We start from the raw sequence: 24,787 nt of genomic DNA, 5'->3' as shown, positions 1-24,787 counted from the left end.
TATTCATTTTAATTATTCTGGTTGCCGATGTTTAGTGTTGGAAATCTTTTCAATTCTGAAAATAATCTCAGAGCACACCATGGAAGTGGTAGTGTCTAGTATTACTCACAGGAAAGAAACAGTAGAATGAATTATTGTTTACTTGGATCCATAAAAATTTGTTGTATTGCCTTGAGATACTCTCTTCAAGGTCAGATGGTTCTTTTAACTTGGTTGGCAGTTACAGTTGATTAATAAATCTTCTGGGTACCAAGATGGCCTGTATGGGAGGGATATTGGGGGAAATATGTCCTCCTCAGCAGTGGTCAGCGCAGTGCTGCCGTCCACAGCAGTGAGTCTCAATCCACAGTAAAAAAACATTTACACTGCCACCCAAAACACGTGAAACAAGACAGTACTCCTGCTGTATGCTTTATTCTGAAATTGTGTTACTCTATCCTATTCTCTTTTCCTTTTTAAAAAATGCTAGTCACAGCCCACTTAATTCTTATATGGCTTACTAATGGATGGCAGCCCATAGTTTTAAACAAAAAAAAACTCCTCTAAGAAATAGGTTTATCACTTGAGGAGCCGGGCTTAGGCCAAGGCCAGTGTAAGGGTGTGTTGTGCTCTTAGGGTTGACCAAACCTCATCACCAGAAGTGGGGATAGGGGATACTTCTTGGTTTTATAGCTATTTATAGCTCCCATTAGGAGGGAGGCCTTTTTATCTTCCTACCTCTTTTCAGGTTCCTTTCTGGAGATTCTAGAAAGCCATTATAACCTTATTTTCTTTACAGGGTAGAAGGAATGTGATGGAGAGAAATGGACCTGCAACAATTCCTTTAACTTCTGTGTTGTGTCCCTTTTTGGTAATGGCAATTTTGAAAAGAAAGTAGTGTTTGTAGGAGAGATGCATACACTTAATGCAGAAATATTTTTTTCGTGGGAATCAGTGTAAAGTGAGAGGGGCATATGAATTCTCAGAGTGCATACATTTCGTTATAGCATGTTTATACTTCAATGATGCTTTTTGTTTCTGAGCATTATTTCTAATATTTTTCAGTTTCCTGTAGTGTAAATGAATGGTGCAGCATATCATGGAGTTCATTTGACTTCTTTCACAGATGTTATTATGTATAGCCTTTGTCTTATGATTACTGATTTGGGAGCAGCTTTTTAAGCACTAGTCTTACAACCACTACTTAATGAAGGTTTGGATGATATGTGATATAAAAATACTTTATAAGTAACCACGACTGTATAAAACAACAGCACAATATACAACACAAACCACTCGCAGAAATCTCAAGGCTGGTAAATTCTAGGATAACTGACATGATTCTAAGGGATGGCTCATATTTTTGTTTACCAACCCATGTGGTAGTGGAGTAAACACAGTTTTAAAATTGTTCCTTGATGAACTTTTAAATTTTGAGAAATTCACATTATTTCGCTTTTTGCACAAAAAGTGAGATACTTTTTATATTGCATTATTTCAACATTGCAGAAGCAGTATCAACAGGAATGTAGCTCCACTGTAGTCTGAGAGCCTCAGCTACAGAACTTAGCGTTCAAGTGAGTTTCATCGCAGGCAGGTCACCCATTTGTGAAGATGCCATTACATCAGAAGAATTGATTTCCAAAGCTAGACAGATTCTTACGATGTCAGAGTGGACAGGATGGGGTATTTTACTTGCAGGTACAGCAGAAAACCCTTTGATCTGGGCACCCATATGAACCTGCTACTGGCAAGCGCATGTCAGTCAGTAGGTGGCACACTTTGCCTTCAGATCAGTGTTTTTGGAGCCTGAATGTTAAATGCTGTTAGAATGGCCCTGGGTTGTGCTACCCTGTAAAGACCCATCCTGAGTATTTAGACTAATCTTAAAATTTTTTTTTTATAAATTTTTATTTATTTATGATAGTCACACAGAGAGAGAGAGGCAGAGACACAGGCAGAGGGAGAAGCAGGCTCCATGCACTGGGAGCCCGATGTGGGATTCGATCCCGGGTCTTCAGGATCGTGCCCTGGGCCAAAGGCAGGCACCAAACCGCTGCGCCACCCAGGGATCCCTATTTAGACTAATCTTGTCTCAGGTTGCCAATCCTGGATCGTGTGGGAGCTTCCCCTCTCACAGTCTGTTAAGAGATGAGTGTCTGGGGCACTGTGGAAAGACTACCATCTTCGAAATCAGACAAAATGAGTTTGAGTTTGGCTCTTTTTCTTACTCGTCAGGTACCATTGGGTACGTTATTTAATTTCACTGAGTCTCAGTTTTGCTATTAAAAAAACCCCCAAACCTGAGGGATAACCATACAAGTTCACAGGATGGCTGCAAGGATTATTATGTTATGATGTCTGTAAAATGCTGACCCCATTGCCTAATTGGCATTTTATAAATAATAGCTATTTCATTGTTAGTTACTCTTATGGATAAAATCTGTGTGAAAGGCTGCATGTTGAAATTAATTTTAAGGGAAGCTCTAGATTGGTTCCTCAGAAGATCACTTCTTTTTGGTGTCTTTTATATGTTAGGCAATTAATATATTTGGCTTTTATGAAGCAGGATCAAATAGAAAAGGTATGACCTTCCTGATGTGTCTGGAGGGAAGATTAAAACTCAGAAATGGTGAAGCACAGAAATTATGTCTGTGGTTCTGGCCTGCTGCAGAGGGAGTAACACAGTTTCAGATCAAGTTCAAGAGTAAGCTCTTTGGCCAATAGCCTCAGGGAGGGAGTGACACAGCTGCCAAGGAAGCCACTGTACTCCCCACAAGGGATACAAGGATTTGAATGTCCATGTGAGGGACAGCAGCAGTCACACTGTCTCTGGCACTGGTCAGGACCACCCTGTGGTATGCTTGCTGTGTTTTGAATTCTGTTCTTTTGAGAGAGGCATTGACCAAACAGGAGCATAAAGGAACTGTGCTGTATAAGGAACAAAGTTGCTGCTTATCCTGGAGGTGTGAGCACTGCCTTCCAATGTCAAGGGTTTGGAAGTCTATCATTTGGAAGTCAGTGTACTGTACGGAATGGACCTTCAATAAAACTATTGAACAGATGAGAAATAGGATTCTGTAAGGTAGATCTAAGGACAGCTGTAGTGTAGATTTTCAGTGTAGAGCCAAAACCACCTAGAGGATGAAAAACAGTCCAGGTTACAGAAAGGCAAACTTCAGCTCCATATTGAGAGACTTGAACTGCAGAGAGTCACAGTTAACTGGGGAGGCTGAGGTGTGTATAAGGTCCAAGTACCACAGAACAGGCATTTTTAGATTCAGGGAAGGGAAAGAATTCTCTATAGGGAGTCAGGAAAGATCTTTGGGGCACCTGGGTAGCTCAGTTAACCATCTGCCTTTGGCTCAGGTCATGAGGTCCTGGGATCAAGCCCCACATCAGCCTCCCTGCTCAGTGGGGAGTCTGCTTCTCCCTCTGCCCCTTTGTCCTCCACCTTCAACTCATGCTTGCGCGCTCTCTCTCTCTCTCTCTCTCAGATGAGAAAAGAAAGAAAGAAAGAAAAAGAGGAAAGAAAAGAGACTTCAAGGGGAAGGAGAATATAAGTTAGGTCTTGGACAGCCCGGGTGGCTCAGCGGTTTAGCACCGTCTTCAGCCCAGGGCGTGATCCTGGAGTCCCTGGATGGTGTCCTACGTCGGGCAACCTACATGGAGCCTGCTTCTCCCTCTGCCTGTGTCTCTGCCTCTCTCTTTCTCTTCTGTGTCTCATGAATAAGTAAATTTAAAAAAAATATTCATTCATGACACACACACACAGAGGCACAGGCAGAGGGAGAAGCAGGCTCCATGTAGGGAGCCTGACGTGGGACTCGATCCCAGGTCTCCGGGATCAGGCCCTGGGCTGAAGGCAGGTGCTAAACCGCTAAGCCACCCAGGCTTCCCAAGTTAGGTCTTAAAAGGTAGTTAGGGCTTGGACATCCTCAAAGTGTAGATGGGGGCAGTGGGGAGCATTTGAGTTACGACACTAAGCAAGGGCATGGAAGCAAGGAATGTTTGACTTTTATGTGAGGGCATAGAATGCATTCATTTTACTCAGGGAAGCTCCAGGGAACCTCCTGGGATTTCTTTGGAAAGTTATTCAGAACAGAAGCTCACAGTTCTGTTCAGTTCAGTATGTGGAATCATGATTCAACTGAATATATTTTTGAGGATGTGTCATGTGTGTTGATCAAGATTCTGGAAATCTTCAAGATTTCTACGGAAGAAAGGATGTGTTTCTTTAAAGGTCTTGACTTATGTACTCTGTAACAGTATTCTTAATCCATTCTAAGTAAGCTTTATTTGTTGGAATTGAATGCCACACAACTCTTCTAGATCCTATCTTAAAGCCAGACCTTTCTGCAGGCCAACTGATACATTTAACCAGCATTTAACCTACCTGAGCCAGATGTGGTTGTTGGCTGGTTTTTCTGGGGTCAGATCAGTGCTTCTCGAACTGTATTATGTGCATGGATCCCCTAAGGATCTAGAGTTTGGTTCTACAGATCTGGAGTGAGGTCTGAAGTTCTGCCTTTCTCATAAGCTACCAGGTAAAGCCATTGCTGTGGTTCCATGGACCATACTTTGAATAGCAGGGGTTTAGAGTCTATTTCATGGCCACCTGTTCCAGTCCAGAGTTTGGCTTAAGACCATTCTACAGGCACCTGGGTGGCTCAGTTGGTTGAGTGCCTACCTTCAGTTCAGGTCATGATCTCAGGGTCCTGGGATCAAGTCCCTCATCAGGCTTCCTGCTCACCTGCTCACCGGGAAGCCTGCTTCTCCCTCTCCCTCTGCCCTCCACCCCCTCCCTGCTTGTGCTCATGCTCGAGCTCTCTCTTTCTTCCTCCAAATAAATAAATAAAATATTTTTTTTAAAGATTTATTTTTATTTATTTATGATAGACACAGAGAGAGAGGCAGAGATACAGGCAGAGGGAGAAGCAGGCTCCATGCAGGGAGCCCGACGTGGGACTCGATCCCGGGTCTCCAGGATCGTGCCCTGGGCCAAAGGCAGGCGCGAAACCGCTGAGCCACCCAGAGATCCCCTCTTTTTTTTTTTTTTTTTTAAAGACAGCTTGATAAGTCCTTGGAAGGCAGATAGTTACTGTGTTGATAATGATTTAAATTGGGCAAGGAGAATTGGTTTACTACTGGTGCATTGGCTTATTGCTCAGTGCACCTTCATTCTTTCCCTGGAGCAAAATTTTACATTTTATACAACGAATTTGTACCATTTCAAAATGGGTAATATTTATCCTTGAAATACTTTTTATCTTAATGTGCCCGTAATGTATTCTTTTCCCCAAACAGAATTTGATTTGTAATTACTTTGCAAAAAGCAATTTTTTGTGTGTATTTCTAAATTAATGCAGCCTAAAAGATGACAGGGATTCATTATTAAACTTTCTATTAGGAAATTTTTGCAAGCATTAATCTAATGTGTAAAGAAATATTTTTAGTTGGAATCTGAATCAAGTGGTTTGTTTCTTCGAATTATTTTGTTAAAATGATAAAATATTCTTTTAGATGCTTACAGGAGAGTCATAGTTACACCGTCAGAGATTACTTTATTTGGATCTAGAATGGTTTTAAGCCCTCAGGATGTACCTCATAGATTGCAACTATCCCTATCAATATTTCATGAGTTTCAGCTAATCAGGAGGGATTAATTATTAGCAACTATGAGCAAATTCCTGGAGGTTTAGAACATAGGATGGGGCCAGGTTTGGGGGCAGGGATGTGTATAGATAATGGAAAGTGAGGATAGAATGCAGAGAGATTCTTAGGCACCAGTGATGAAATTTGCTTATGTCATAATTATACTGTTCTTAATGGAAGCTGATATATTCCTTAACGAGGCTTTCACATCTAGCAGGCACTCCTTTCTATTTTGCTTTCCTTCTCAGCATAATAGGCTTCCTCTACTTTTTCTACAAGACTTGGGCAACTGATCCAGGCTTCACCAAAGCTTCAGAAGAAGAAAGGAAAACGGTGAGCTTTCTTTGTAATGTTACTTTTTTTTTTAAATTAGTAACGTTCATGTTTGCCATGGCTGCCTCTCTAGTGCCCAGCATGTAATAGATGCAACATATATCAACAAAGTTGAGATGTGTCCACTGTTAGTTACGCTTTCATTTATTTATGTGAAAGTTTTAAGACATTTTTATTTTCTCTTAAAGTCATACCCACCAAGACTTCTTCAAATGTAATTTGTTAGTGAACCTGATCTAAATTTCTTTTTAGTAACACACTTAGATAATGATCATTTCAGTTCCTCAGCAAAATACATGGAGAGTAACCAAGCAGGGGCAAGAGGGCACCTCATTGACCTTCCTCTTCCTCAGATGTGAAGGTATCAGTTGACTATTATCCTTTGCTTGCAAAGGTTTAGAAATTGGGGAGAGCATTGTTGTCTGTGTTCCTCTAGCCAGTGTTCCTGAAAGGAGTCCATGGTGCTTATAACCATCAGTTCTGATGTATACTGATGGGTTTTGTTTCTTTTTTATGGGTATATATGTGTGTGTTTATTTTTCCCTAGCAGATTATAACTGGAAAGTGCTTGCCATTCATGGAGAGAAGGGGAGGTATAATTTTTGTGCATTCTAATTTATTGGCTATGGTTGAAAATGCAGCCTTGAAAAGTCACATTATTTTCAGGTACAGAATGATTTGGTGGCAAGTATTCCAAATTGCTTTTCTGGCTGCTTCAGTTTGGAGAGAGAGCTGTGAGAATGGTATATAACCATGCATTATGTATTTCTTAGCAAACGAAATCATAAGGTCAAATTTCATGCCTTTCAGAATATCATCACCCTTGCAGAGACTGGCTGTCTGGACTTCAGAACATTTTGTACATCATGTCTTGTGAGTCTTTTTTTAAATAATTTTTTCCTATAGTAAGAAAGCAAATTCTTGGTAGCATTTGTCATGTAAGCCTTTGTTAAATCTTCATGGTATATTTGTACACCTTTGTTTCTACCAGCTTCTAATTTTGTATTACTATCAGGATAGTTTTCTGCCTTAAGCATATTGAGGGAATGATGTTCATAGTTTTTTAAAGTTGCCTATGGTTAAATCTGTGAATGATCCGTAGTGTGTTTTGATTGCTTTTTCCTGCCATAAAGCATATATTAAAACTAACTTCAAGTCAGAGGCTCACAATGACCCTAGAAACCACATACTGAAACCTGTCATTTTGCAATTGATGAATCAAGGCCTAGAGGGAGGAATTAACTTCCCCCAGATTATTGGCAGAGCTGGAATTGTAACTGGGTGTCCTTTTTCCTTTTTCTTAATCCAGTGCTCATTCTGCTGCCTGGTACTGCCTCACTTCCCCTTCATCAGTGTGAATAGGTTCTGGAAGTCCAATCCCTTCTAATGATGGCCTAATCAAAATCAGATACATGGAAGTGTAAATATTAATAAGGCATGCCAGAGCCTCTGCGTGAACTGATGATCTATTTAGGATTATTTGTGCCCATGTCTTTATGACTTAGGAGTAAGATTTTGCTTGTGATTTGTCACCACTTTAAGACACTGATTTTTGCTTGGACCTGTCTTAATTGCCCACTTAGATAAGGAAGCCATTAAGGTCACTTCATTGCCACGTGTGTAACTCCTGTGTCGCTCGATATGATCAGCATTGTCTGTGGACTGGACGGTGCATAGGTGAGAGATTGAATTTTTTCAGTTAACACTATGAAGTTAAGTGTATATTTAGCTATGTCTATGATTCATAGAAAAAAATGGAAGGGCATCTAAGGGGGGTGCATTTTGTAGCTCTTCCTTGTCAGAGAATCTTCATGGTATAACACTTTTAGAAAGCTGTCAATGTTGATAATAATAATGTCATTTGTATAGTATTTTAGAATTTATAAAGCACTTTTGAATATAGTATCCTATTTGATCATCAGGGCACAACCTGTGTGGTTGGTATTACTATCTGCATTTTAGAGGTGAAAAAATAGAAAAGGTAAATTATTTGCTTGAGGTTATTTTAGTAATGTCAGTCTTCTATACCAAATTACCAGGTTCTTACCATGTCTTGTGACTTGTCTCTCTCATTTACTTCTCCACTTGTCTCCTTCAAAGCTCAGGTAGGAGCCAGAACCAGAGATAATAGGGAGTATTCCTTGTCGTGGTCTGTAGCCCCAAGTTTCCTCTGAGTGGTCACTGTAAAAACCAGGGGTTTATTATGAGGAACTTCAGAGGAACTGTGGTCATTGTCTTCAACAGAGGATATTCTTTTATAATCTTGAACAAAAGGTGGCTTTACTCAGGTTTCTTTGGTGCATTTGATGCTCTATTCTAGAGCTCCAAGCTTCGTGGACCTCATCCCACCGTAAAGATGGGATGGTTAGCATTATAGCAGCTTGGAATGGACATGGAAAAAGCAACAGTGTTGAGCCCATGTATTTTTATTACGCTACGTTTAACTTAGTGGTCTCACATGCATCCTCTTATTTGGTTGCCATAGGCCTATGAAGCAGGCAGAAGAGATCTTATCCCCAGATTAAAAACAAGAACACTGGATCAGAGAAGTTAAGGCATTAACTTAAATACTTAACACAACTACTCCTCTTTGAACCTAGGTCTTCCCATTGCAGTGGGCATTGTTCCTTCTGCTAGGCATTGCTGCCATAGAAAGTGGGGACATGGTGGTACTTCTGTGTCATTAGCATCGAAGTGCTCTCAACTCCAGCGTCTAGAGAGCCACATACACAACAGTGAGACTTGGTTGCTTGGCACCCTCGCCCGTACTTCACTTCTGTACACCTTAGCCTGCAGGTTGACCCGTTTTTCCTGTGTTTAGTCTTCTGCAGCATATCTTTTTGCTGCTCTTACATTCATTTTTTCTATTACCCTTATCAAGTGGATCCTTGATTTACAGAAATTATACTTCTTAAACTTGTTACATGGAAGGAAGGAAGAGATAGGGTATGATTTGCCCAAAGTCCTTCCTTCTCCCCTTCCTCCAATGCAGTATAGACCATCCTAGAACTACACGTGTTTAGTAAATCTTGTTCTGTTCAAGAAAGATGTCTTTTCGGTAAACAACAAATAAATATTAGTTCAGTTATCATGGACAGTTGACCATGATGTAACAGAGCTATTTGGTTTTGGTTTAATATTATTTAAAAGCAAAGCATAAGCTTATTTACTTTTAATTTGGTGAAGGCTTTTGACAGGAAAGTGATTAAAAAGGCTTGATCTGGAAAATCATTGTAAGAAAGTATTAAATGTGTTTTTTCTTTTTGATATAGGTTTTGGCAATCATCGCTATTACATATTCTTCTTATTTTTTCTTTCCATCGTTTGTGATTGGATTATGTACGAGTCTTTCATCTGTAAGTATAATATTTTCATATAGCAAACTCATAAACACGTACCCACACGAATTTTTCTTGGTAAATTTTTGTATATTCACATTCTGACTGGGTGACTATAAAACATACTCCTGATAAAAGTAAGATGGCTGCCTCTGAGACTCAGCAATGGGAAGCTGCAAGAAATGCTTGAAAGAGGTTAGTTGTCAGCCCTTGGGAAAAGATTGTACCTCACCTAAAGTGATAAATTGAGAAGTGGTCAGCAATACAAATTCATTTGAGGCAAAGTATAGATTTATCACCTAGTGAAGTGAGGAAAAATTAGCTGTTCAGGAACAGAGCAAGGGAAGTGATAAGTAAATAAAATAGGAAAAAGAACAGATTGGCAGTGGAGAGGTTGAAGTTGGGAGGAAGTGGTCATGGAGAGAAGGAACAAAACCCTAAATGTCTGTGCCATTTGGTAAATGTCCAATCACAGCTTAGAGCTTATGGGCCAACTAATAGTCACTGGAAGTTTGGAAATAATGACTTGGAAGAAAACCGTAGACCATTTATTTATTCTGCATCCCTAAGAAGGGAAAATAACTTCTCAGTAGCAGCGTGAACAGGCATGTAGGGGGCTCATGTAGGGAGTGACATCCGACTATCCCAAGGTGATTAACCCAGAAGAGCAAGGTTTAAATTGAAGCAAGAAGGGTTTTAGCTTAGCTCTGAGCAATTACATGGCTATGCTTTGCAAATCTTGAAGTGGGTTACCTATCTGGGAAAACCTATGGTGCTGGTAGTTTATTTTGGCCTTAGCTGTTGATCATTTATTTATTTATTTATTTTGAAGGCTTTGGGAGAATTTGGCCTCACTATGAATCTGCTGACCACTTCTTATAATCCATGTTACATTGATGTTCTGGTCTTAGGTTTTGCCAGTAGAATACTGTTTTAGTTCCTGAACTAAACCTGGGATGATTCAGGAAGATGTTAGAAATGTTCTCTCTACTTTATTTTCTCTTTCCCTTAGCATCCTAAGTACCACCGCTTCTTACCTTCCCCATTTCTTTGTTTGAACTTCTGTTTAGTGTTTGAAAAATAAATCCTCCTACTCTGCCCGTAAGCCTCCCAGTTCCCTTCCCCAGAAACCTCCAGTATTAACAAGTTTTGTTTTGTTCGGGGTTTCATATTTAGAGATTCTTAATATCTATGTGAAATGGTTTCTTTTTGCCCTGCCACAGGCATGGAGAGGGCTTCAGTTACCTTGCTAGCTCCTTTCCCTGTCTGGCACTTTGGGCGTCTGTGATCAGTAGGGAATGCTTTTGTAGCTCAGTGTTACCATCACCATCTCAAATGGATCTGGTTGTCAGAGATCTAACTGATCCTGATCTCTTTTCTCGTCAAAGGCCATCTGTAATCCTGAGCTCTGGAATTCAGAAACCTCTTAAATTACATCCTGTGGGGTAAGGAATAAAAGATTTCTTGATGGTGCATCTTTCTGATGAAAGAGCTGCCCTTTTAAGGCCTCACAATAAAAGGTATTCCTGGAAAACCTTTTTAAGCTGGCCCATGGACCAGCTTGTCCCTTGGACTTGATCCTCAAGGAGAGGAGCCAGATTTTACACTCTTGTCTCTCCCGCTTCTCTCTTCACTAAAAATAGTCACCTTTGTTTGATGGCTGTGTCCAGTGTAAGACTGTATTATTGAAAAGGATAAAAGGAATTTTCCATCACTTTCATTCTTTCCAAGTTGCTTTCTTATTACATGCATCGGTTCTTCCCTCTTCTTTCTCTCTATTCTCTGGCTCTGATCCAATTTTATATTTTGTTTCTTAGGAAATGGCCCCACTTTATATTCGCGTGCAACCATGTAGACTGGCTGAACATGTTTTGTTACCTTTATCCCATTTGTCTCCTGACAATATTTCTTTACACTCAATGAGTACATTGTGTCATTTATCATTATTTCACAGTTGGAAAAAAAATGAACTTGTGCTTCATTTTTCTAAGGAGGTCTCACTGCCATCCCACCCTCTTTGTTTACCACTCACATTGCTGTTGCCAAAGCCTTGATGTGCACACTCTTCCCTCATGTGAGCCAGCTGCAGCTACTTCCAGCTCTGGGCAGCCTCCATCCATTTCATCATTTGTGAGGTCTACTTTCAGGGTGTGGACACCCAGAAAGTGTCAGCATCCTACAAGGTACAGGGAGAAAGATTTTAGATCAGTGTTTAGAAAGATCACATCGTAACTGTCAGATCTATCTGAAGATGAGAACGGTCAGCTTGGAATAGTACGAGTCCCCTATCATTAGCCAATGACCACCAGACCAGAACGTGTTATTTTTACATATTACAGTTTTACATTGCATAAGATTAACATACGTGGCCATTTGTAGCCAAATCTTGACATTAAATCTGAAATCACTCCTATGAAAATTTCACTTTGAGGTCATGCTGTATTATCACAAAGATTCCCAGAAGAGAGCAGTAGAAATATAAGCTGGGAGCAAATAGGTATTCTTTACCATGCAGCAGCTGTTTCCTCTGCCTGCTGTTGGGAATTATATTCTTTTTTTTTTTGTCACATCAGGTGCATGGGATGCATCTTTGTCTGCTCTCCTAATGAGAAGCTCTAAAGAAAGCATAATTTGCCTTAACTTGTTGCCTTGATTGTTACTCGTGATGATTGCCCTTAGTATGTTTCTGACATACAGTCATGAAAGATGGTTAGGAACCAAATGAGACTCAAGGGGAAAGCATAGATTTTTAAGACTAAAATGGACAGACAGGTGATAGTAAAAGTCAGGGACTCATTTTCTTTCTGTCCTAGGAGCTCTTAAAGTGCTGCTTTGGGAAAATGTCTGAAATTACTTATCAAATTGTCAGAGGCATATATGAAACCTCAAGGTGCAAATTTACAGAATTCTTATTTCAAAAATAATTCACCCTTTGTAAATGGTCATGGTGCCCACAAAAGTCATTGGCTTTACAAAACCTTGAAGATTGACTTAGGGGTCATGAAGGCCATAGGGAAGTCCTCTGTTTGAATTGACATATGGGTTTTCTAGGGAGAAACTGACCATATGCATCTTGGTCTTTATTCTTTTCCTAGGATGTCTCATGATTCCCTTACCTGGACTTTTTCTCTCTACAGTGTAAATCATGGTGCCAACGCAGAAATGTACTCAGTAACCTTATGCCGTCAGGTTGTGTTCTGATGATATCTGGGTGCTTAGAGGATTTCTTGTGCCTACAGCAATGGCCTGTTAATAGGAACCCTTAAGAGTTTATTCAGTGCTATAACAGACTCCTGTCTTGCTGTGTATCCTGGATAAGATGATGAATTTTCTAAGATATTTATTAAATATAGCTATTCTCTGTTATCAAGTCCTTGAAGAGTTAACTTTGGAGAGTTTATTTTATGCTGATTATGATGGTTTTAGTGGTGGTCTTATGGACCATTTTTGCTTTTATTCCTTTATTGCCCACCCCACCAGTGCAGTGCTGTCATAGCCCTTATGAGCAGTGAGGTACTGTTTGTTTACTTTGTTGGTTAAGCTGGCATTTGGAAGATAAATTCTTAAAATTTGGGTTCTAGTATGTGTTGTCATGTCTTATTTTCTCCCTGAATAGAAATGCAGTGATTTTATCTTCTTGAAGAATGATCATGAGTTTGCTGCCTTTTTAAATAATGAGTTCCTTTTTTTTTTTTTTTTTTTTTTGAATTCACAGATTGGTCAAATCATTGTACCACAACATTCAGAGAAGATGGACTATGGACCTACCTCAATCAGATTGTGGCCTGTTCCCCTTGGGTTTTATATATCTTCATGCTAGCAGCTTTCCACTTCTCATGGTCAACATTTTTATTATTAAATCAACTCTTTCAGGTATTTATTTGTCTTCCTATAATGCCTTTGAGTAAAATTTTCAGTAGCCTGTAATAGACTTGAATTTTAAGTCGGAAGGCTTTTGGGTCTTAGTTCCACCTCTGTCACTTACTCTTTTGGGTGTAGGCATGTCATTTGACCCTTGAATTTCAGTTTCCTTGTCTGTAAAATGGAGTTGATAATGCTACTCACAGAATAGTTTAAAGGTTAGCATAAGTTGTTAGCATGTCCCTAGGAACGATCTAATCTCACCTTTTTATTTTACGGATAGAGTTGCAGAGAGGTGAATTGGATTGCTCATGGTCACTCAGTGAGTAGTGAAATCAGAACTGGAAGGCTTTTTTCCAAGGCTTTTTTCATCATATACTTATATGGTGTGTGAAAACGTGATATAAAATATAAAAAGCATTGTGAGATGCTTTTAAAAACGTTTGTGAGGTGATTATCTTCCCTCTTTTTTTCCAACCCTGTGTGTTATCCTGTTTATTATGAGTGCTTAAGTGGGTAGAAGGGGAGGGAGAACGCAAAATCCATCACCAATTAGTGGACATGGTAATTATATTTCCAGAGAGGGTCATGGCCATTAGAAGGTTCATGCTCCAGGGCAGTAACCACGTTCAGCTTCCCATGAAGCTGCTGTCCTTTCCCTGTTGCCTTCCTTTCCCTGTGAGCATAACCCAATTCTAGGTGTTGCCATAGCCTGCCCTCATGGTCTAGAGAGGTGTGATCAGTCTGAGCCAATCACCATGACCTCAGATAATTAGAATGTTACTCATTGAAAGCAAAATGCATTCCACTTTTATAGGGAAGTAACCAATTCTACAATAATAATAATAATAGTAAATAAAGATGGACAAAGGAAAAAAATTCTAAAGAAAGGAATGAAGCTGGTAATACTAACGCATTGAGGCTTCCGAATGTTCATCTTCAACTATTGCCCCTCTGGTATCTATGAATTCAGGCAGGAAGAATAAGTATTAGCACCACTGATGGTTATTAATATCTTATAATGCCTAATAGTTACATATGCGTTACCTACTCCAAAGCACTTTGCTGACAAACATTTGAGGTACAGACTGTGCCAAAGCAGCATCTCCATTTTGTAGATGAGAAAACTAAATCTGTGAGAGGTTGAGTGCCTTGTTTTGGCCATAGGGTGGGTGAGAGGTGAAATTAGAAGTAGAGCTGAAGATTTGAGACATCAGGTCTAATTCTCTTTCTACTCTTCTGGACTCTTAGAACAAGTACAGATGTATGTGAGACTATAGCTCAATTTTTTAAAGAAAGCTTAGTGTTTTTTATACTTTCTAAGGTAGGAAAATGAACTCAGAGTTTTGGATAGTTTTCAGATACAGGAATTCAGAGTAAAGTTGCTTTCTTAGTAAAACAGTTCAGTTTGAAGCCTTTCATTTGCTGACTGTTCTAGTGAGTCATGGGTTTGACTATGTACAGCAAGTCAAACTGAGCAAAGACTGTGGTAAGGACCATGAACTTGATTCTCACACTGACTGAGGTGTCCATCTCAGTTCTGCTACTTTCAAAGCTATGTGACCTTGGACCAGTTACTTCAACTCTAGAAGCCTCTCCACTGGGTATTTTAAATATATTATGTCAGATCCCTCAACAATCTGATGAAGGAGGATGGTGTCGTAATCTCTGTTTTATGAATAAGGAACTTGATGTTTGAGTTGTTTTGAGGATTAAATGGAGTAACGCAGTGAATAGTAAGGTTTTAATGATTTGGGAGTTTTTAAGTTACCTTAACTTTTACCCTTCCCCAGAGGATTTAAACGTCCTTCACTTCAGATTAACCTTTTCATTTGGCCCTTTCCAAAGAGATGAGAAGCAGCATGTACAAGTTGAGATAATTGCAGTAATACTGACCTTATATAGTTGTATTCATCTAAAACTTACATGCTGAATGTGTTGAGAATCTAAATAGGCTTGTCAGCCATGGCTTGAATTGCCAAAGCAATTATTTCAGGACTGCTTTGTTGAAGGATAATTAAAAACAGACAATCAAAAAAATAAGTGCTCGGGGCACCTGGCTGGCTCAGTTGGAAGAGCGTGGGACTCTTAATCTTGGGGTTGTGAGTTCCAGCCCCATGTTGGGTGTAGAGATTACTGAAAAATAAATGAACTTTTTAAAAAAAATGCTCAACTACTAGATTTACTTAGTCTCATTTGGAGTTGCTGAGTCATTGTCCTCACTGTGGTCCTGGGCTAGAAGGCTAGGTCATACTGTATTTTACTGCTGTCCTGTGATGCACTAATTGTGACAGACCCTCAGCAGAATGGGATTTTTCATGTACCTTCCAACCTTGTTTTGCAGATTGCTTTTCTGGGCCTGACCTCCCACGAGAGAACCAGCCTGCTGAAGCAGAGCCGACATATGAAACAGACATTGTCCCTCAGGAGGACCCCATACAAGTAAGTCAGAGGTATTTTGGCCACTGTGTCCTATGGAGGATGCTAGCCTAGCCATTGGTTTCCCAGCCTCCTGCCAGCACCCAGGCAGTGTTGCTCTCTGACCTGCCGTCTGGTGGAGTCTTGGAAGCCTCGGTGACAGGAGGTGAGAGGCAAGGTCATGAGCCCCGAGGTGGTGGGAATTTAAGACTTAGTCTCCTGGGCTCAGCACAAATAGTTAAATGACTTTGAAGTTTTGCCAAGATGGGGAATCTCTCAAGTCCAGCCACATGGTCACAAGATTGCATGTTGCTGGCACAAAGTCAGTGTGAGATAATCAAACACGTGGCTGAGAATTCCAGCCACAGGGCCCTCTGCAGAAAGCATTAGATTGTGAGCTCTGCCAAGATTTTCAACCTGCCTTTCTATCGCCATAATTCTTTCAGCCCTGTGCTTAATGTGCCCACCTGTGTCAGGGAGAAGCTAGTGTTTCAGGTTTGGGGTGTGTTTTCTCCAGAGTACTGGTTGTATAAAACCTGTCCTCCGTTGAAAATGAGAATGTTTGTAGGAAGGCTGTCATCTTACGATATGAATGATCGGGCTTTGAAGCTTATCTCCCTGTCATGTATATCGGGGTCTTGGAGGCTGGGAGTGCTGCAGAGGTGACCCTGAGCCCTCCGGGGATTTAACGCTCACTTGCATATCTCACGAGCAGTCTATTTTAAAGCACACCGGTGGTACAAGATGAAACTGTTAGGCTGTTAGACGAGGAAATCAGAGCCTGGGATATGACTGTGATCTGTGTTTAGAGAGGAGAGGAATTGACTTAAATGGGAAGAGATGACTAAGGTGATGGAGGGTGACCAGTGGTGCTAAGCTTGTGACGATTGTTTCAGATTGGCAATGATAATAAAGTCCCTTTTTCCCTAGTTTAACCAGAGGGATAAATATTTACTCCATTAAAGGATGAAAGCCTTTGTTACTGAGTTGGAATTTTCAGCTGAGCCCTGAAAGATGTGGGGTCGGGCTTGATGGAGAGGGACTGGAGGGTATTTCAGGCCCTAAAGAGGGAACTAAGAGCCTGAGATGAGAGAGCTGGGCATGTTGGAACTAAGAGCCTGAGATGAGAGAGCTGGGGATTACTGAGTAATGGCAGCGCAAGCTGGGGGAGCAAATGGGAAAGCTTTAGAGCTTCTTCGCATCTAGCTTCCAAAAACCTACCCAAGTTGAAGATTTGTCTTGTCTCTCTTACCCTAAGTTACTCTTACTCATACAGTAGCTCTGGAGCCGCTCTTCTAGGAGTGGTGATGATACTTTCCTGATGACTCTCACAGCAGCAGCCATGGCATAATCATCCTCGTGCACAGTTATGTTTTAATGTGTACAGCGGGGGTGGGTTTTGATAAGGGGTTGGGTTTGGGTTTTAGAGGACCAGACAGTGTCCTATAGGTAAGATTAATTGGAAGGAGCTCCTTCCTTTTGGCTGGAATCACCATCTTCCAGTAATTCGCCAGCACCGCAGAAAAGAAGAGAGGCACCCACCATATGTTCTCTAGGCCTTTCAGAAAACATGGAGTTGTTTCTTTGGCCACATACATGTGAATCTACAAGAAAGGTGATAACATAGACATCAAGGGAAGGGGCGCTGTTCAGAATGCAGCGCCCCATGAATGTTACCAGGGCAGAACCATGAGAGTCTACGGTGTCACCCAGCATGCTGTTGGCATTGTCGTAAACACACAAGGACAAGATTCCTGCCAAGAAAACTAACGTACTTAGTGAGCATATCAAGCACTCTAGGAGCTGAGATAGCTTCCTGAAGCATGTGAAGGAAAATGATCAGAAAAAGAAGGAAGCCAAGGGGAAAGGTACTCGGCTTCAACTGAAGCGCCAGCCTGCTCCACCCAGAGAAGTGCTGCACTTTGTGAGAGCCAATAGAAAGGACCCTGAGCTGCTGGAACCCATTCCCTCTGAATTCATGGTATGATGGGTCTGAAAAAAAGACAAAAGACCTGTATTATTAAAAAATAATAATAATTGGAAGGAATTAAGACACAGCCATGTTTTACTTAGGAAGTTTAGGAAAGGGCAGCCCGGGTGGCTCAGCAGTTTAGCACCGCCTTCAGGGCATGATCCTGGAGACCCGGGATCGAGTCCCACATCAGGCTCCCTGCATGGAGCCTGCTTCTGTTTCTGCCTCTATCTCTCTCTTTCTCTCTCTCTGCCTCATGAATAAATAAATAAAATCTTTAAAAAAAAGTTTAGGAAAAAACCCATTTTGTTGACTATAATGTTTCTGGCCTATCTGGCCTTTGAGATTATCAAAATCTGAATCAGGGCAGTGGGAATGGAAAGAAGGACACTTATTGATGCCAGCCACTGTTGCAGTGAGTGGGGGACTCAGAAGGAAATTAAGTTGCTGGGCAGAAGCCAGGGAATCTCAAAATAGGGATTCAGGTCCAGAAATGGAACTGGGCTTCAGTTTTAATGGCCTGTAAGCTGGGGAACTCTCTGATTCATCTATGGATTCCTGCTACAGGATCTTCAAAGGACGTTGTATATTCTAAACTCTCAGTGAATGTTTCTGGTTTGAATGAATGTTTGTCAAAAGGTAAACAGGAAATGTAGTAAGATGTGTTCTCTTCCTTCCTTGGCAGCCTTGGGTTCACACAGAACCTCGCAGATTTCTTTCAGTGTGGCTGCTTTGGCTTGGTGAAGCCCTGTGCAGTAGATTGGACATCACAATACACCATGGTCTTCCACCCGGCAAAGGAGAAGGTCCTTCGATCAGTATGAAGAAAAGCAACCCCAAACTCTCACTCTGACTTGACTGTGTTTATGTTGATGCCCTGTGGTCTGCAAGTGAAGTGAAGATTCAGAGTTCACCTAAGCCCAAAGGAAAACGCAAGTGGTTTTTAAAGCCATTTGGTAAAAGCAGAAGTTCTCAATAAAGGCATTACACTTTTAGATTTAGCAAGATGGACTGTTCCTGAACAATCTTGCCAGACATCTAAAAAAAACATATATTTTTCACAAGAAAATACAAGTTACATTTTTTTGGAGATAATATTAACTAATTATGGATAAAATGTGGTATTTTCAAATACTTTTATTGGTTGTTTCAAAATAGTACTATTCTTTAAACTTGTAATTTTTGATAAGTTATTTGTGTTTGTTTTATCTATAAATATGTAAAAAAATATTTAAATAGATGTACCTGTTTTGCTTTCACACTTAATAAATTTTTTTTTGTAGTTGAGATTTCATTTCTGACACTAACACTTTTAGAATCTTAAATTGAGAAAAGGTGTATATAGGTCGTAAAGAAACTGACTCACGATTCCAGGAATGAGTTGAGCTCACTGTTAACACCAGTAAGCAAGATTTAATTTAGTTTTCCATCTTACTCAGGAAATTAAACAGAGGAAGTCTTAAAGATTACTGTTTTTACTTAGTACTCTCAAAATATTGGGCTGATGCGATGGTAATTACTAATTTCCCTTATTCTGGAGGAAAAACTAATTCAGCTTTAACTCGTGATATTGTATTTAAATACCCCTGGGCATGGTACCTTCCTGCTGAAAACCCTTCCTTAAGGTTCCATTGCTCTTAGGTAAAGGCTACAATCCTCATCATGACCTCCAAGGCCTTGAATACTATATCCTTATTTTGTTTACCAGTCTCATTCTGGACCACGCTTTGTACTCTAACCACACTGACCTTTCAGTTTTTCAAGGATCTGTCCTTTCCTTTACAGAGCCTTTGCAAATAAGGAGACTAAAGCCTAAAGAAGTTCATATCTTCTTTTCCAAAGTCACTTAGATACTAAATGGGGTAGCCATTCTAGAATGCCAAGTTACCTTGGATACAGCCTGATACATTGTGTGTTCAATAAACACTTAAATTTGTTGAATGAATGAATGAATGGTTTTTAAGCAGGATGTGATGCGATCATAATCGTTTAAAGACTGATTTCTCAATTGGATGACAGAAGGACTTTCTCAAGCTATATCCTTTCCCTTTCTCTCTCTTCAAACCCTGCGAAGTATATATTCTCAAATTGTGGTCCGTACACCATTTAATCAGAATTACAGGGATGTGGCAGGGGCTCACTTGTTTAAAATTCAAATACCTCACTTCACACCTTCCAAACTATTACATTCCAGTACTTCTAACTGATATGTGACAAGAAAAAGCACGTTTCATTAATTTAAATTATTCCACAGGTATTTATTGAGCACCATGATAGGTCTTTTAGGCCATAAAACATTTAATTGGGCATACTAATCACCGAGCTTGCAGTCTAGAGGGAAAGCTAAGATAAATGAACGTACAGCATAATGTAGAGAATATTAAAAGCCATAAAAGCAGTACAAATAAAATATTGTTAGAGGATGGAGAGGGCCTCAGTAGATGTGATCAAGTAAGTATTTATGGACAATAAGGCATTAAAAGGGTCTCTCAATATTGAGTTTGGAAATACAGAATTGGAAGTCAATGACTCTACAAGGAAGACAATGGGGAAGTCTGAAGTATAGTTGGAACCATGAGTCTATAGGGCGTTTAAAGTGGGGAGCTTGGTTCGTAAATTAGACTTGTTGATTGGGACTAGATCTCCAGGGGCCTTGAATGTTAAGCTAAGTATTTGAGCTGTATTTAAGTGAGCAGTGAGGCGCGATTTCTTTACTCACTTGTCAGTAAAAAGTCCTTGAAGACATTATGTATAGTCACTATCTCCAATTCCTCTCCTCCCATCTTTTACGTCCACCACAGTCAGGTTTTCAGCCCTGCACTCCAGGGAAACTGCTCAGCAGCATTTGACAGTGGCCACTCCCTCTTCCCAAATACACTGTCCTCACTCTGCCTCCAGGAGACAGCACCCCTGAGTTTCCTTTTAATCCCACAGGTTGCTCATGAGAAGTCTCCTTTGCTCTTTTTCCTCTCCTACCATTTAATGTGGGGATGTCCCAGTGTCTAGTGCTTAGCCTTCTTGTTCTTTATCTAAACTTCCTTTCTCTTCCTTGATAATCTCCTCCAATTGTGTGATTGGATATAAGGTCTATATGCCAAAACACCCCAGATTTTTAACTCCAGTTCAGACTTCCATCTCAGACTCTGCAGACTGTGTTCCTGACCTATCCACTTAACTGTCTAACAGACATCTTAAACTTAACATGTCCAAGATTGAAACTTCAGATTTCCACCTTACCCTCAATTATGAATTAAGTAAAACATGTAATAAATTTAAAGATAAATAAAAAGTAAACAACCCTATTCCCTACCATCAGTCTTCCTCATACTCATTTAGAATCTTTTCATGATGACTTTCTCTCCTCACACACCAGATTCAGATTTCTTTGAGAAATCCCATGGCTCTATCTTGAAGATACATCCAGAATTGAATGCTTCTGGCCACCATGGCCCCTGTAGTTCTGAGTTACTGCCTCTTGCCTGGATTACTAAAGCCTTCTTGTTTGGTCTCCCTGCTTCCACCATCACCCTGCTACAAACACCCAGAGTGATCCTTAGACAAATTGGATCATGTTGTTGTTCTGCTTAGGACCCTCGAGTGGCTCTTCAGTTCACCAGAGGAAGAACCAAAGCCCCGATAGTGGCCTGCAAGGCCCTACAGGATCTGACCACTTCTGCTTTACCTCTCAGGAATGCCTCCACGCTAGGCGTGCTTCTGTCTCAAGCCTCTCCCTGCTCCTCTCTGCCTGGAATGCTCTTCCACCAGATACCCACAGGGTGAAGTGCCTTTCCCCTGAGTTTTTTTTTTTCCCCAAATGCTAACTTCTCAAATGCAGCCTGTGCTCACCAACTTCTGGAAAGTTATCCTTCCCTTGCACTATTCCTCCTCTTTGCTACCCTGCATTTTCCCCTAGCACTTAGCTGCTTTTTAACATACTATATAATTTAGCTCGTCTGCTGCATACCGTCTCCCTCCCCAACCCATAGGATATAAGGTCCCTGAGGCATCGCTGATTTGTTCACTGATGTATCCCAAGAACCCAGAATATTGCCTAGCACATACTATGTGTTCAGTAAATATCTAAATTAATCTGTTGCATGAGCTTGTTGAATGAACTGAAGGGATTTGAGGCAGGGCATGATGTGATCAGAATTGTGTTTGAGGACTGATTCTCAACTGAGCAACAGAAAGACTTTTTCAAGTTCTATCCTCTGCTCTCATCAACCCCTGCCAAGTAATTATTCTCAAACTGGGGTCCGTTGACCATTTACATCAGAATAACTGACGTGGGGTGGTGATGGGGCTGATGTCTGGGGACCACTTGTTTAAAATTCAAATTCCTCTTCTCAGAACTTCCAGATCATTCTCTGCGGAGTGAGTCTCAGAATCTCCCCAAATGATTCTTACATTTACGTGATACAGTTTAAGGATCATTTACATAAAGACTCTTACTTCCACCATTTTACTGAGGCTTTTTCCTCAGGTACACATTGGTGTGAAAGTTTCAAAAAAAAAAAAATATTGAGAGCAAGTGTTTTATAGCTAGGCACCCTGGGTCTGAATCCTGGATTTGCCGATTATCATAAGTGCCTTTTACCTCTGAACAAGTGACTTAACCTTTATAATGCCCCAGTTTTCTCATTTGTATCATGTGGATAATACTAGTAATACCTCTAAATGTTGTGATGAGGATTAAATGTATTAATCATATATAAAGTGCTTAGAATTATACTAGGCACATAATAAATGCTCAATAAATGCTGTAAATTCAGAGCTCTTTGGAAAATTGACTAGAGGTAAGGCAGTGTGCCATATTCACCCTTCCATACTCTGTGTTTGGGGGCTAGGATTCTCAAAACTACAGTTTTCCTTGTTGGCTGATTTTCCATCAAATTCTGCCAGTAGACAAGGAGGAGGGGCGAAGAGACTTAACTACACTCCTCTTGCCAGCTTTCCTCTCCGTGTTGTTCCCACAGTGGCCCTTCACCCTGTTGCTGGGAGCTGGAATCACTGTCCATAGCTTTCCTCCCACATTCCCCAGACCACCTCCATTGCCCTCCCTTAGAAGCCCCAGCAGGAAGCAGGCAGGGCTCTCGGCTCTGAGGCCTGACTCCTTGCCCTGGAGGCATCTAAATGAGGGTGCTCCCATCTCTTCTCTTCGTTTTTCCAGCCCCAGGCGTTTCCTGCGTTTACCACCTCTGTGCCAAGTCAGTATGCTCCTCTTTACTTTTTGAAAAATATTAGCACCCGCTTAGTCAATTCCCTCTATTATTTTCTCTCTGTTAAAAAACAAAAACAAACCCAAAAAACCTAGTGTGGTTTCTGTTTTTCTGGCTGGACCCTGATGGATATAGAATGTTACAGATAAGCATTTAATAATGGCCTAGGCAAGAAGTAATGAAGGCCCAGACTACTGATCGAATGTGCAGAAGAGAAGGGAGAGTCAAAGACGACTCTGAACCCAGTGAATGAGAGGGTGGCAGTGCTCCTCTGAGAAGTAAAGAAAACTATGGGGAGACCAGGTGATGAGTTTGGTGGTTGGGGGCTACCGAGTTTGAGATATTGCAGGCTGTACAGTGGAAAAGTCTGGGAGGCAGCTGTAAAGAGACCAGGATGTAGATGGGAGTCATGAGCACAGATGGATGAGGTTGTCACAGGACAGAGGTGGAAAAATGAGATGAAAAAGAGAAGGGGAGTTGCCCACCTGAAATGGGACAATCAATTCTAGAAAGAGACCAAAGATGACAACCCATGCAAACAAAGAAAATGTGAGGGGGGTGGGGAACAGGAACAGAATTTGGATTAGGGAGCTGGAGAAGAGTGGGAGGGCCCAGGGAGGAGGCTGGATGAGAGGATACTCATGAGAGTACAGTAGCATAGAATTCAAGAATTCTTGTGTTTGGGCTTTGTTTTGTTTGTCAGGGCCCCAGGGAAAGTGAGTCTTCTGCGGTGATGCCAGAACTTCATTCCTTTCCCCGAATATCTGTGTAGTCTCATCAGAGACCGTGCATTTGAATCCCTTCCACAGCTGTTAGGCAAAATCCTGAGGATGCTCCCTGTGACTTAGCAGACTGGCTGGACACTGAACAGTGAGAAGGGGAATATCTTGGCTATAGCACATCCAGTATTGCAGCTGGGAGTATTTCAGCCCAAGCAGTTAAGGCAGTAATCACCGCCCCCCAAATCTCACTGGCTTAACACAACATAAGGCTTATTTCCCCCCTCTTGTTCCAGTCTGTTCAGCTGTTTGTAGACAGTCTCCCCCACAGGGATCCAAGCTACCTCCCTCCTGGCTGGTGCTTCCTCCATTTCCTAGAGCCTGGGTGCCCAGTGGCCCTTCTGCATCCACAGATGGGTAAAGAGAATGGAGACCGTCTTGGAGGTGTTGGGGGCCAGGGCTCCATTGGCCAGTCTCAGCCCTGTGTCCCAGTCAGTGACAGGTGAGCCTGGAAAATGGAGATAATGTTGTCCAGGAAGTCGGGAAATGCAGAGACTGCTAAAACAACAATAGGCTTCTTTCTTTGTTTTTTGTTTTTTTTATTTCCAAACTCCTCCACTCCATGTATAATAATCTCTTCTTTTACATTCTTGCAGAATTTGCTTTTAATACAGCCTACACTCTCTCCCACATCACTCACTCAACAAATGTTTACAAAGTGCCCACCTGTTCCTAGACACTATGAATACACATATGTTACATTCTAACAAGGAAGCAGATGGGAATTCAGAATTTTAAGGTAAAGAGAGCAGTACTATGTCATTTATATAATGGCAATGGAAACATGGAGGTGGATTAATTCTGCTCTGGAAGTTCAGGAAAGATTTTGCAGAGGAGATGGCATTTGACCCATGACTTGATTACAGGAGTTCGCCAGGCAGAGAAGTTGGGTTAGGTGCTGAAGACGGAGTGGGGGGCTTCATCTTCTAGATGCTTTAGGCAAAAAGCAATTTCAGCAAAAGCATGATGGGTGAGGATACTTGGCCTGTTTGGAAAGCTTCAAGTCTGTGTGTGTAGCTGCAGCTCTCCTGAAGGGATGGTCTAAAGCTAAGTTGAAGGCTAAGTCCAAGATCAACTTGTGAAAGTCCTTATATGACATACTATTATGGACCAAATTCTGTCCCTCCCCTTGGCCCCACATCTCTGTGTTGAAGTCCTAACCCCCAGAACCTCAGAATGTGATGTATTTGAAGATAGGATCTTAACAGAGGTTATTAAGTTAAAATAAGTCCC

The 24,787-nt window shown here is 41.0% G+C and overlaps 1 protein-coding gene and 1 long non-coding RNA gene across 6 annotated transcripts in view; one reads left to right on the top strand and one right to left on the bottom strand.

Moving 5' to 3' along the window:
* ZDHHC13 (zDHHC palmitoyltransferase 13) overlaps window positions 1-24,787 on the top strand; it is a 100,895-nt gene that overhangs the window by 30,336 nt on the left and 45,772 nt on the right. For 2 of the 5 annotated variants that reach the window (XM_072793799.1, XM_072793797.1), the window contains exons 11-17: window positions 5,843-5,967; window positions 6,778-6,840; window positions 7,551-7,644; window positions 9,240-9,323; window positions 13,021-13,178; window positions 15,511-15,608; window positions 18,242-18,838. In XM_072793799.1, coding sequence (XP_072649900.1) covers window positions 5,843-5,967; window positions 6,778-6,840; window positions 7,551-7,644; window positions 9,240-9,323; window positions 13,021-13,178; window positions 15,511-15,608; window positions 18,242-18,380 — 761 coding nt within the window. In that variant the 3' untranslated portion in view covers window positions 18,381-18,838. Of the gene's footprint in view, window positions 1-5,842; window positions 5,968-6,777; window positions 6,841-7,550; window positions 7,645-9,239; window positions 9,324-13,020; window positions 13,179-15,510; window positions 15,609-18,241; window positions 18,839-24,787 lie in introns of those variants that run through there. The other 3 variants (XM_072793796.1, XM_072793800.1, XM_072793798.1) reach the window with 2 other exon arrangements.
* LOC140614681 (uncharacterized) lies at window positions 63-19,402 on the bottom strand. Its single transcript, XR_012015477.1, has 5 exons — window positions 19,305-19,402; window positions 14,080-14,127; window positions 11,338-11,481; window positions 8,015-8,148; window positions 63-259 (listed from the first exon to the last, which is right to left on the bottom strand). It is a non-coding gene; the product is annotated as an uncharacterized lncRNA (long non-coding RNA).

This window comes from Canis lupus, chromosome 23 (assembly GCF_048164855.1).
Source record: "Canis lupus baileyi chromosome 23, mCanLup2.hap1, whole genome shotgun sequence".
In the NCBI taxonomy this organism is placed as follows: Eukaryota; Metazoa; Chordata; class Mammalia; order Carnivora; family Canidae; genus Canis; species Canis lupus.
This window is presented reverse-complemented; position numbering and strand designations above follow the sequence as displayed.